General features: G+C 43.0%; 1 protein-coding gene and 1 non-coding gene across 2 annotated transcripts; both read right to left on the bottom strand.

Moving 5' to 3' along the window:
- Nucleotides 1-3,478: 3,478 nt before the first annotated feature.
- LOC117312024 (small nucleolar RNA SNORA40) lies at nt 3,479-3,595 on the bottom strand. Its single transcript, XR_004526202.1, has one exon. It is a non-coding gene; the product is annotated as a small nucleolar RNA SNORA40 (small nucleolar RNA).
- A 7,339-nt stretch (nt 3,596-10,934) lies between these two features.
- On the bottom strand, nt 10,935-11,574 carry LOC101316448 (large ribosomal subunit protein eL20). Its single transcript, XM_019933030.3, has one exon. The coding sequence runs from the start codon at nt 11,538-11,540 to the stop codon at nt 11,010-11,012; it is 531 nt and encodes a 176-aa protein (XP_019788589.1). The 5' UTR covers nt 11,541-11,574; the 3' UTR covers nt 10,935-11,009.
- Between the last annotated feature and the right edge of the window lie 2,127 nt (nt 11,575-13,701).

Here is a 13,701-nt window from a genome sequence, read left to right as displayed (position 1 = left end):
TCTGTTTCTTCTTTCTTCCATAAAAATCCTGGTTCTTAAGAACACAGATGAAAACATAATTACAATGTCTCAGAATCATTCATTTGCTTTAATGAACACTGCTCACACAGTGGTCTCAAAAAACAATGCAAATACTACCATCGATATGTTACTAAAACTGTTTTAAAGTATCTCTTGCATATACTCTCCCCTTTTGCCATCATATGGATATATTTGTACTGCATCTACACTGAGAGAACATTTATCCATTACATACGTCACCCTTCTTTGTTTAGTGCCCTTCGGTCTTAGGTTTACAAGTAATGTTATGTTTCACACTCTTTGCAGTCATAAACACATGTCTTTCTAGACATTTGTTTATCTGAAATGGAATCCTCAAGACCTCATGCAAACCATCTTCCCTTAGCTCTCACATGTTGATAACAGTCTATATCCTTTATATGTGAAAGTCAATTTTGCTGGATATAAAATCCTTGGCTCCCATTTTCTTTGCTAAAATATCTTTAAACATGTCACTCCATTTTCTTCTTGCATTAAAGCATTGCTCTCAAAAGTCTGATGAGAGGGACTTCCCTGGTGGTCCAGTGATTAAGAATCCGCCTTCCAATACAGGGGACGTGGGTTCGATCCCTTGTTGGGGAACTAAGATCCCACAGCAGAGGGGCAAGCCCGCATGCCTCATCTACTGAGCTCCCGCGCCTCAATGAGAGAGCCCGCCTGCCGCAAAATACAGAGCCCACGTGCTCTGGAGCCTGCGCACCACAACTAGAGAGACAAAGCTTGCACGCCACAACTAGAGAGAAGCCCACATGCCTCAACACGTGCTGCAACTAAAACCCAATGCAACCAAAAAACAAAACAAAACAAAACCTGTATATTAATTTAGATATAATTGACATTATAAAATAAAATTCAGTCATTTCATCCATAAACATGACATATCAGTTAATTAATCCAAGTCTTATTTTAACCTCCTAGTAAAGTTTTAGAGTTTTCTTGAAACAGACCACACCCTCCTCCTTAAGGTTATTCTCTTTGGGGGAGAAAGATGGCTGCTTTTTTCTTTTTAATATTTATTTATTTAGGCTGCGCTGAGTCTTAGTTGCTGCACATGGAATCTTTAGTTGCGGCATGTGGAATCTGAATTGCGGCATGCATGTGGGACCTAGTTCCCCAACCAGGGATCGAACCCAGGCCCCCTGCATCGGGAGTGTGGAGTCTTACCCACTGGACCACCAGGGAAGTCCCAAAGATGGCTGCTTTTGTAGATAGAAGCTCTGTTTCTTATCTTTTCCTACTTGGATGCTTTCACCATATTGGAATGCTATTGGTATTGTGTATTTGTGTTCATTTGTTGTGTCCTATCTTTCCTAGAAACACTGAACGAGATAAAAATGGGGATGTGAGAGAGAGATGGAGCTGGAGGTGGAAGGGGAGCCAGATGGAGGTGAGACTTGGGAGGTGAGAAAGACAGGGCTTCAGCCTGGGTGGAACTATAACCAGGTCGAAAGATGGAGGGACCAGTTTGGGGGCATAGGCATTATCCCTCCTCTGTACAAACCCTCTCATGGCTCCCATCTCACAGAATGTAAGAACTAAAATCCTTAGAGTGGCCCACAATGCCCTGCATGACCCGTTTCTATCACCTCTTGACTTCCTCTCTCCTCCCACTCACTCTCCTGCTCACTCCTTCTGCTCCACTAGGCACAGTTCTGCCTCAGGGCCTTTGCACCTGCTGCTCCATCTTCCTGGAATGCTCTTCCCATAGATGTCCACACAGCTTCTGCCTCACCTCTTTTGATCTCTGTTCAAATATCACAATGAGGCTCCCCTGGCCACCTTCCCACGCTTTCTCCACTCAAGACACCTCTTTGGCCTGCACTAATTATTTTCCCTAGCACTTATCACCTTCTTATACATGTCTATCTGTTCCTCACTGGAATGTCAGTCCCATATGAGCCAGAACTTTTCTGTCTGTCTTCTACACTGCCTGGTCCCCAGAGCCTCAAACAATGCTTGGCACACAGAAGGTGCTCTATAAATACTTGTTTGCTGAATGAAAGGAATGAAAGGTGAATTTGGACTCCATGTGGACCAAGGATATCCGAGCAGCATTGGAAGAATGTCCCAGCCTCTCCAGCTAGTGTGGAAGTATGTAACAGGGAGAAGGCACTTTGATTGGGTGGATGAAGGGGAAAGATGCAATTATCTTTGATCTCTCTCTCTCTCTTTTTTTTTTTTTGCACAAAGTGTAAAGGTTTTTTTTTTTAAATGTGTAACATAGGCAAAATTATTTGTCAATAATTTTTTAAGGAATTTCACGTGTTCTGATTCTTTCCCCTGCCAATCACCTTAGTGCCTCCAAAGTCATAATCTTCAAGATAAGACAGCCCTTTCAAAAAGAAGTTTTGCTCAGTCCACAGTTGTCATGTCAGTTGGTCCACAATTCTTTTAGTTGGGCTTCTTTGCTCTCCAATGGAATATGGACACACTTCAAAATTCCCCACCTGTAATCTTTGGGATCCAATTTCCTCAAGCAAGTTACTTTAGGACCACGGTTAGGGTCAGGAGATGGATCTGCCTGGTTCTGAATTTGACACTCTAAAAAGGCATTATGTTCAAATTATACTCACTTCTAAGCTATCACACCCTAGAACAGTACAGATCTTTGGGATGGGATGTGCCAATAACTTTTTAAAGTCCAGACACTGTGTTCTGAAGGTAAAAGCCTTAATGAAAAAGCCATTTCAGGGACTTCCCTGGTGGTCCAGTGGTAAAGAATCCACCTTACAATGCAGGGACTCCGGTTCGATCCCTGGTCGAGGAACTAAGATCCCACATGCCGCAGGGCAACTAAGCCTCCAGGCCACAACTACCGAGCTCGCGCACCTCAACGAGAGAGCCCGTGTGCAGCAAATTACAGAGCCCTGGGGCCGGCTCACCACAACCAGAGAGAAGCCCGTGCACCACAACCAGAGAGAAGCCCATGTGCCACAACAAAAAGAGCCCTTTGCTGCAAAGAAAGTTCCCGCACACCTCAATGAAGACCCCGCGAGCCACAACTAAGACCTGACGCAGCCAAAAAAATAAACAAAATAAATAAAATTTTTAAAAAGCCATCTTCGTTTCATATCAACATTAAAAATAGAGCACTAGGGGCTTCCCTGGTGGCGCAGTGGTTGGGAGTCCGCCTGCCGATGCAGGGGACGCGGGTTTGTGCCCCAGTCCGGGAAGATCCCACATGCCGCGGAGCGGCTAGGCCCCTGAGCCATGGCCGCTGGGCCTGCGGGAGAGGCCACAGCAGTGAGAGGCCCGCTTACCACAAAAAATAAATAAATAAAAAATAAAAATAGAACATTAAATGAATGTATCTGATAATTTCCCTCATATCTTAAGCTTTCAAATTATCAACTCTACAGTGCCAGAAGCAATCTTTGTTTACCAATACACCCCCATCACTTGAATCTGTTTTAAGTATCATGTTCCTTCTTATCTGTATCAAAACTCATACCGAACAATGTGTTCTGGGTCTCAAAAGAGGATTAGATCTCTTAAATAACCTTTTGTTTTCCTCCAGATTCCTAAGACCATTGATGGTAGAACACATGACCCTTCTCTGTTCCACCCTATCCCAGGCTGAGGCTTGAGCCAAAGGAGAGGAGAGCTAGTCTCCTGGCCACTCCATGACGCACGTGAGCCTCTTGGGAGCCACCTTCAGCTCCTTTGCCAGTTCAAGGGCCTACTGGAAACTCCGGAGCAGCCCTGCCCTGGTCTGGAATGTCCAGCTGTCCCAGAGAGTCTGTGTCTGCCCTTCAACACTCACATCCCCAGCCCTGAGGGCTCATCAGCCCCAGTTGAGGGTCTCAAAGGGCAGCATCTCCTTCTGCCCAGTCCCCCGCTTCGCCCTCCACCCTCCTCCCCAGGCTCAAAATCTAACTGGTCCGTCCACATCCTATTAGTTTCACCACCTGAGTAGTTCTGGAATTTATCCGTCTCCCCATCTAGTTACTCAAAGACCCCACCATCCCAGGCCTCCCTGCTGCCCTCCTGCCCCCCACGCCCATCCCCAGCTTTGAACAATCCATGTTTATCCCCAGGCAGGAACGTGCTGGGGTTTCACATATGCGGATGTATCTCTTTCTGAGCCTGGTTGAAATTTACATGGATGTGCATTTCATTGTTACTCTTCCCACTTCACATGTATGTTAGAAGCAACCTTTTCAGCCTGTTCAGTATCTATTTAAAGCAGTTATTAAGGGACTTCCCTGGTGGCACAGAGGTTAAGACTCTGCGCTCCCAATGTAGGGGACCTGGGTTCGATCCCTGGTCAGGGAACTACATGCCGTGTGCATGCTGCAACAGAGTTCGCATGCCACAACTAAGACCTGGCACAACCAAATAAATAAATTAATTAAATAGATATGAAAAAAATTATTAAAATCAGGACAGTTGATTCAGGCCAGAATCCTCAATGGATGAGATAGTCAGTGAAAGTTCCGTGAGGAAACAGGATATTTGTGTAGTTTCAGTGTAACCACCCATAAAATACACATTCATGACAGAGGAAAAAGTTATCACTTCACAGAGGAGAAACAGAGAGATAATGCTTCATCAAGTGATCATAGTTAAAATGACCAGGAATGGGGCAAATGGACAAATCAAATCCTAATATACTGCATAGAGAAGGACACACCATCACTTCTGTGGTATTTCTTCCATAGATGCTTAACCTGAATCTATTCATGAGGAAAATCAGACAAATGCAATGTCCCCAATGTCCCAGACAGGGACGTTCTACAAAACGACTGGCCTATGACCTTCAAAAATGTCAATGTCAAAAAGTCTACAAATAACAAATGCTGGAGAGGGTGTGGAGAAAAGGGAACCCTCCTACACTGTTGGTGGGAATGTAAATTGATACAGCCACTATGGAGAACAGTATGGAGGATCCTCAAAAAACTAAAAATAGAGCTACCATATGATCCAGCAATCCCACTACTGGGCATATATCCAGACAAAACTCTAATTCAAAAAGATACATTCACCCCAATGTTCATAGCAGCACTATTTACAATAGCCAAGACATGGAAACAACCTAAGTGTCCATCAACAGATGAATGGATAAAGAAGATGTGGTATATATAAATACAATGGAATACTACTCAGCCATAAAAAAGAATTAAATAATGCCATTTGCAACAACATGGATGGACCTAGAGTTTATCATACTAAGCATAGTAAGTCACAAAGGGAAAGACAAGTACCATATGATACCACTTATATGTGGAATCTAAAATACCACACAAATGAACTTATCTACAAAACAGAAACAGCCTCACAGACATAGAGAACAGACTTGTGGTCGCCAAGGGGGAGGGAGGTGGGGGAAGGAAGGATTGGGAGTTTGGGATTAGCAGATGCAAACTATTTTATACAGGATGGGTAAAAACAAGGTCCTACTGTATAGCACAGGGAACTATATTCAATATTCTGTGATAAACCACAATGGAAAAGAATATGAAAGAATATATATATATATATATATATAAATATATATATATATATATATAACACTGAATCACTTTGCCGTGCAGCAGAAATTAACACAACATTGTAAATCAACTATACTTCAATAAAATTTTTTTTTAAAGTCAATGTCATGAAAGACAAGGAAAGGAGAAAGGACATTCCAGGCATGACATTTGTCTGCAATGTGTGATCCTGGATTGGACCAGAGACCAGAAAATAAAAATTACTAAGAAAGACATTATTGAACCTTTGATAACATTTGAATATCTGTAGTTCAGGTAGCAAGATTAGATCAGTATTAAATTTCCTGATTGTGATCATTATACTGTAGTTATATAAGCAATGGTTCTCCACTGGTTGGGGGAGGGGCACTGTCTGTCATCCAGGGGACATTTATGTAATGTATGAAGACATTTTTGGCCGTCACAGCCAGGGTGTGTGTGCTGCTGACACCTAGTGGGTGGAGGCCAGGGAGGCTAAAAATCCTGCAGTGTAGGACAGCCCTCTACAGCAGAGAATTATCCAGCCTCGGTGTCAATAAGGTAGAGAAACCCTCCATAGGAGAAGGCCCTTTTTCTCAGGAAATATAAATTGAAGTATTTAGGAATAAGAAAGAGTCATGTCTGTAACCGGCTCAAAAAAGGTTCAGAAAGAAAATGTGTATCTATATCTATACCTCTCTCTCTATATATACACACCTAGATGTGTGTGTGTCTTCCTTACAGCAAATGCTAACCTGTTGCCACATTTGCGTATTTTTTTCTCTGTCTGATTCTGCCCCCAGCCCCCCACCGCCAACCCGAACTTCTTAGTGTTCCTCGAACTCATCAGGCACATTCCTGCCTCAGGAACCTCAGGGCCTTTGCACTGGCTATTCCCTCCTCCTAGAATGCCCTTCCCCCTGATATTTGCCTGACTGACCTCTTCACATCCTTCACTTCACTACTCACACACCCAGTGAGACAGTTCCTGACCACTCTAGTTTAAATTGCCAACATCCCCCCATTCTGTATCTCCCTTCTTCGATTTATTTTTCTTTTTAGTACTTATCACCACGTAACATGCTATATATTTTCTTTATTTGTTTACTGTGTCTCTTTCACACAGCCATTGTGCCAGCTCCATTAGGGCAAGGCCTTTGTCCCCGGTGCTTAAAAAGGGGCCTGGGGCTTCCCTGGTGGCGCAGTGGTTGAGGGTCCGCCTGCCGATGCAGGGGACACGGGTTCGAGCCCTGGTCTGGGAGGATTCCACATGCTGCAGAGCGGCTGGGCCCGTGAGCCATGGTCGCTGAGCCTGCGCGTCCGGAACCTGTGCTCCGCAACGGGAGAGGCCACAACAGTGAGAGGCCCGCGTACCGGGAAAAAAAAAAAAAAAAAAAAGGGCCTGGCACACAGTAGGCGCTCAGTTCATTGATGAACGGATGAATTGCTGGTAAGTAAAAGAGATGGCCTGAAAGGAGGAGGAAGTTGGGGGCGGGGAGGAGGGAGTAAGAGGAAAGTTGCTACTCATCACCTCCACATCTCCCTTTGCCTCCTCCTTTGAATCCTTCATCTTCTAGGACAAGACCTCGAGGCCACTTCTGGGGGGCCCCTCGGCCCTCAGGAATCGCGCACAGGGGGCGCTCAGCAGCCACGGGCACTTTCCTTCCCTCCCGGGAGCCCGTGACAGCGGAAAGGAACGCGCGTGAGCTGCTCTCTGATTCGCCACCAGGAGGCCACTTCGGGTAAGAATTATTCTTCAGAAAATTTTTAAAAGAAAGGAAGGAAGGAAGGAAGAAAAGAGAGAGAGAAGGAGAAAAGAGAAAGAGAGAGAAAGAAAGAAAGGAGAGAGAGAAAGAAAGCAAAGATAGAAAGAAAGGAGGGAGGGAGGGAGGAAAGAAGGAAGGAAAGAGGCAATCTCTAGCTTTTTCTTATTGTTACAAAAATACTTTCTTAAAATTAGCACATTCATGGGATTTCCCTGGTGGTCCAGTGGGTGAGACTCTGCGCTCCCAATGCGGGGGGCCGGGGTTGTATCCCTTGGTCAGGGAAGTTGATCCCACATGCATGCCGCAACGAAAGATCCCTCATGCCACAACTAAGACTTGGCGCAGCCTAAATAAATAAATATTTTTTTAAAATTAGCATATTCATCATAGAAAATTAAGAAACTAAAGAAAGAAATAAAAATTGCTGCGCTAGCCCATCAAAATTGGATCTACCAGGGACTTCCCTGGTGGTCCAGTGGTTAAGACCCTGCGCTCCCAGTGCAGGGGGCCCGGGTTGGATCCCTGGTCAGGGAACTAGATCCCTGATGCCACAACTAAAACCCGGCACAGCCAAATAAATAAATAGTGGGGGAAAAAATTGGGGGACTTCCCTAGTGGTCCAGTGGTAAAGAGTCCGCCTTACAATGCAGGGGATGAGGGTTTGATCCCTGGTCCGGGAACTAAGTAAGATCCCACTAAGATCCCAATTGAGCCCCCGGGCTACAACTACTGATTTTGGAGAATTTTAAACCAAAAATAGTAGCAAAATGTACTTGATGCCACTAAACTGTACACTTCAGAATACTTCAAATGGCAAATTTTATTTGATGTATATTTTTCCGCAATGAAAAAAAAAGTAGATTGTATAACATGAACACCAGTTATCAACTCAGTCTTGTTTCATCTCCTCCCAGGTTCCCACTTCCTCCCATCTGGATTACTTTGTTTTTGTTCTTGTTTTTTTTTAAGTGTTATTTTGGTGAAATCACATACAACTTAAAAAAAATAAACTTATTAATTTATTTTTGGTTGCATTGGGCCTTCATTGCTGCACGCAGACAGCGCTTAGTTGCTCCACAGCATGTGGGATCTTCCCGGACCAGGGCTCAAACCTGTGTCCCCTGCATTGGCAGATGGATTCTTAACCACTGTGCCACCAGGGAAGTCCCTGGATTATTTTGAAGCAAATCCTAGATGGTCCCTCACCTGTAAATATTTGAGCGTGCATTCTAGGAGATACGGACTTTTTTGTTTTGGGAATCATTTCTTTTTAAAATACCCATAATAGCATTATTATACTTTAAAAACTTATTATCGTCAAATGTCCAGTAAGTGTTCAAATTTCTAGTTGTCTCATAAATGTTATAATTTGTTTTATCTTTTGTTTTATTATTTTAGAGATGTTTTGAATAAAGATATTTAAATATCCATACATTGCATTTGGTCAAAATGTTTTAAAATCTCTTTTGATCTAAAAATTTTCTCACCAGCTCTTTATTTTTTATTTCTTATTTATTTATTTGCAATTGACTTGTTAGAAAGAAAAAGATTTATCCTCTCACAGTTTGGATTTAGCTGACTGCACACCTGTGGTGTCATTTAAGATGTTCTCCGTCTTCCATATTTTGTAAAATTTGTTATCTAGATCTAGACCAATGCTGTCTAATAAAAATATAATGTGGGGCTTCCCTGGTGGCGCAGTGGTTGAGCGTCCGCCTGCCGATGCAGGGGACAAGGGTTCGTGCCCCGGTCTGGGAAGATCCCACATGCCGCGGAGCGGCTGTGCCCGTGAGCCATGGCCGCTGAGCCTGCGCGTCCGGAGCCTGTGCTCTGCAACGGGAGAGGCCACAACAGTGAGAGGCCCGCGTATCGCAAAAACAAAAAAACAAACAAAAAACCAAAAATATAATGTGAGCCACAAATATGAATGACGTGCAATTTAAATTTTTCTAGTAGCCACTTTAAACACAAAAACAAAGAAGATGAAATTTATTTTAATCATTTTTTATAATTACTTGTATTGAAGTATAGTTGATTTATTTATTTGTTTCTTTATCTATTTTTAAATTTTTTGAGCTGCACCACTTGCCCCCAAGGGATGGAACTCTTGCCCCCTGCAGTGGAAGCACAGAGTCCTAACCACTGGACCGCCAGGGAATTCCCAAATATAGTTGATTTATAATGTTGTGTTAATTACTGCTGTACAGCAAAGTGATTCATTATACATATATATACATTCTTTTTCATATTCTTTTCCATTATGGTTTATCACAGGATATTGAATATAGTTCCCTGTGCTATACAGTAGGACCTTGTTGTTTAGCCATCCTGTATATAATAGTTTGCATCTGCTAATCCCAAACTCCCAATCCTTCCCTCCCCCAGCCCCTCCCCCTTGGTAACCACAAGTCTGTTCTCTATGTCTGTGAGTGTTTCTGTTTCGTAGATAGGTTCATTTGTGTCATATTTTAGATTCCACATACAAGTGATGTCATACGGTATTTGTCTTTCTCTTTATTTTGACCAGTTAATTTTAACCTAACATATCCAAAACTTGATGATTTCAACATGCAATGAATATTAAAAACTTAGATATTTTAACACTTTTTTTTTTTAACCAACTCTTCCAAATCTGGTGTGTTGTTTACATCTAGAGCACATCACATGTCAACTTGGAATGGCCACGTTTCAAGTGCTTGACGGCCACAGGTACCTCATTGCTGCAATTTTGGATTTTGGACATTCTAGAGAATTTTTTAGGTTCAAGTTCGATTTTTCAGCACAGTGACTTCATTGGTGGTGATGGGCACTGCCAGTAAGAGATGCAGAGCTGCCTCCTTTTTGTGATCTGGGCATCAACAATTATCTTAATGAATAAATGAATGTTCTCACAGAAACCCTGCCTGAGATTATTAGTCCATTTCTCTGTTTCTCGCCAGCCTCTTTTCTCATAAACACGTTTAAAAAGAAACATTGGAACTGAAACACTTTGCTGTACACTTGAAACTAACACAACGTTGTAGATTAACTGCACTTCAGCTAAAAAACAGGAACGGAAGAAATATTGGAACGCTACTGGATACACAGTTTGGATTTCTTGTTTAACACATCCTATATTTTTCCTAGGTCACTAAGTACTTCCTTGAAATAGTTTGCAATTTGAAATCTTGTTGCACTTGATGGCTGTTCCTTCATGTTGGAACACTTAGGTTGTTTCCAGACTGTCAGCCAATCACTGTTACAGTAAGTCATTGGTTAGGGAAGTGGTGTAACTGATTCATTAAGATGTTGTAATTTCAAATAACTAAGCATGAAAACAAAACCATAAATGTTCTGCAAGGAAAAAAAGGGAGAATTTTATCTTGCAATAAGGATTTTATGTGACAAAACCTAGAAGACTTTTTTTTTGGTCTTTATTTTTTATTTTATTATTATTTTTATTTTATTTTATTTTATTTTTAGCGGTACGCGGGCCTCTCACTGTTGTGGCCTCTCCCGTTGCGGAGCACATGCTCCGGACACGCAGGCTCAGCGGCCATGGCTCACGGGCACAGCCGCTCCGCGGCATGTGGGATCTTCCCGGACCGGGGCACGAACCCGCATTCCCTGCATCGGCAGGCGGACTCTCAACCACTGCGCCACCAGGGAAGCCCTGGTCTTTATTTTATTTTATTTTTTTTGTTTTCCCAGCGAGTTTTATTTGGGCAGACCTGGGGACAGGGAGGTCCTGCATCTAAAAGAAGGTGTTGGGCCTCTTGGTGGTGAAGCGTGGCTTGTGCTGGCGACGGAGGACCCGGTGGGGCAGTGGGAATTTGATCTTGGAGTCGTAGAATTGCTTGACTGCTGGTCGGCGGCACTTGCTGGCTGCGATCTCCTCCACCTTCATGATCTGGATCGAGTGGGCCCGGGCACGGTGCCGGGCGCCCATGTCTCGGTAGCACTGGGTGACAGCACCGGCTGTGGTCAGGTCCCGGTACTCCCGGTACATGTTGTGGGTGCCACTGCGGGAGTCATAGCGCAGCCAGATGCCGAAGTTCTTCACCCGCAGGGGAGATTTTTCAAACACCTGTCCACAGTAGACAATTTCCCCTGAAGACTTCTTCATCTTATTCAGCTGAGATACAAAGTACCAGAAGCGGGACTTGGCAACAACACGGTTAGGCGCAAAGATCCGCATGCGACAGAGGGGCGGCGTGCGGCACTTGGGGGTCGGCAGGCAGCGCCCCACCACCTTGTATTCTCGAAGCGTGCCCGAGGCCTTCATAGCGCCCTACCCACGCTCGCCGCCAGCCTCGAAAAGCTGGTCTTTATTTTTTTAATTGAATTATAGTTGATTTACAATGTAGTGTTAGTTTCAGGTTACAGAAAAGTAACTCAGTGATACATATATATGAATACATATACATTTGTATATATAAATGTACACATATACATTTATATATATATTCTTTTACAGATTCTTTTCCACTATAAATTATTACAAGATATTGTATATAGTTCCCTGTGCTATACAGCAGGTCCTTGTTGGTTATCTATTTTATATATAGTAGTGTGTATCTGTTAATCCCAAACTCCTATTCTATCCCTTCTCCTGCACTCTAGAAGACATGTTTAAAAACTGATTAGTTTGCTCTCTCTCATACACACATAAAATTTCTGTATGGCAAAAAATATTTAAAGCAAAGTCAGAGACAAATGAAGAGCTGAGAAAAAAGCTTGCAATTCATATCACAAAGACTTAATCTGCCTCGTAGAAATCAATAACAGAAAGAACAACACAAGAATTTTTTTAATAGGGCAAAGGAAATACAAATGGCTATTAAGCATCTGAAAAGGTCATCTCATACTAAGACAGATGAAAATTTAAACTATGTGAGGTGCTGTTTTCCACGTATCAGAGTGGCAAAACTCCAAAGTTTAATAAGGTAATTTATTGACAATGCTGAGAGAAAATAAGTGCTCTCATAAGTGGTCTCTCATTGTTGGTGCCAGTGTATACTGGCCCAACTCCATGGAGGGCAATTTGGTAAAATTCATCAAAATTACGTATATATATCCCTTTTGACCTAGTAATTCCACTTTGGGAAATTCTTTCTCCAGGTATAATTGCACATGTACAAAATGACAGTCTGCAAGGTTATTCATGAGTGTATGGTTTGTAATAGCAAAGGATTAGGGACAACGCAGGTCCCTTAACCAGGTCCCTTAATAGGGACCTGGTTAAATACAGTACAAGTATAAATGGAATACTATTCAGCTACTATATAAAAAATGAGGAACCTTCTATGGGCTGATAAGAGCTCTGAGATTTATGTCAAGTGAAAAAAGATACAAAACAGTGCATGTGACATGCTATCTTCTGTGTAAAGATAGTGGGGAAAATTGCTTATATCTGTATAAATAAATGCAAGAATGACAGAGGAGAAACTATTGACAGTGATTTTGGGTATGAGTGAGGGGAACTGGACAGATAGGGGACAAGAGTGTTAGGGAGATTGAAATTAAAATTTTTAATTAAAAAAATTTTCCGGGGCTTCCCTGGTGGCGCAGTGGTTGAGAGTCCGCCTGCCGATGCAGGGTACACGGGTTCGTGCCCTGGTCCGGGAAGATCCTACATGCCGCGGAGCAGCTGGGCCCGTGAGCCATTGGCTGCTGAGCCTGCGCGTCCAGAGCCTGTGCTCCGCAACGGGAGAGGCCACAACAGTGAAAGGCCCGTGTACCGCAAAAAAAAAAAAAAAAAAAAAAAAAAAAAAATTTTCCGTACTTCCCTGGTGGAGCAGTGGTTAAGAATCCGCCTGCTAATGTAGGGGACATGGGTTTGAGCCCTGGTCGGGGACAATCCCACGTGCCACGGAGCAACTAAGCCTGTGTGCCACAACTACTGAGCCTGCATGCCACAACTACTGAAGCCTGTGCACCTAGAACCCATGCTCTGCAACAAGAGAAGCCACCACAATGAGAAGCCTGCGCACTGCAGTGAAGAGTAGCCCCTGCTCACCGCAACTAGAGAAAGTTGCGCACAACAACGAAGGCCCAACGCAGGCAAAAATAAATAAATAAATTTATTTAAAAAAATTTCCTCCAAGAGAAATGAAAGCACTCTCCCATCAAAAACTTGTCTGTGACATTGGATGCAACTAGAGATTATCATACAAAGTGAAGTAAGTCAGAAAGAGAAAGACAAATACCATATGATATCACTTACATGTGAAATCTAAAATATGGCACAAATAAACTTATCTATGAAATAGAAACAGACTCACAGACACAGAGAACAGACTTGTGGTTGCCAAGAGGGAGGGGGGATGGGGGAGAGAGGGATTGGGAGTTTGGGATGAACAGATGCAAACTATTATATATAGGATGGGTAAGCAACAAGGTCCTATTGCATAGCACAGGGAACTATATTCAATATTCTCTGATAA

The sequence above is a fragment of the Tursiops truncatus genome, chromosome 3, assembly GCF_011762595.2.
Source record: "Tursiops truncatus isolate mTurTru1 chromosome 3, mTurTru1.mat.Y, whole genome shotgun sequence".
In the NCBI taxonomy this organism is placed as follows: domain Eukaryota; kingdom Metazoa; phylum Chordata; class Mammalia; order Artiodactyla; family Delphinidae; genus Tursiops; species Tursiops truncatus.
This window is presented reverse-complemented; position numbering and strand designations above follow the sequence as displayed.

What these genes read in the sequence shown, in the direction of transcription:
- LOC101316448 (XM_019933030.3), bottom strand. Translation starts at nt 11,540, where the DNA reads ATGAAGGCCTCGGGCACGCTTCGAGAATACAAGGTGGTGGGGCGCTGC.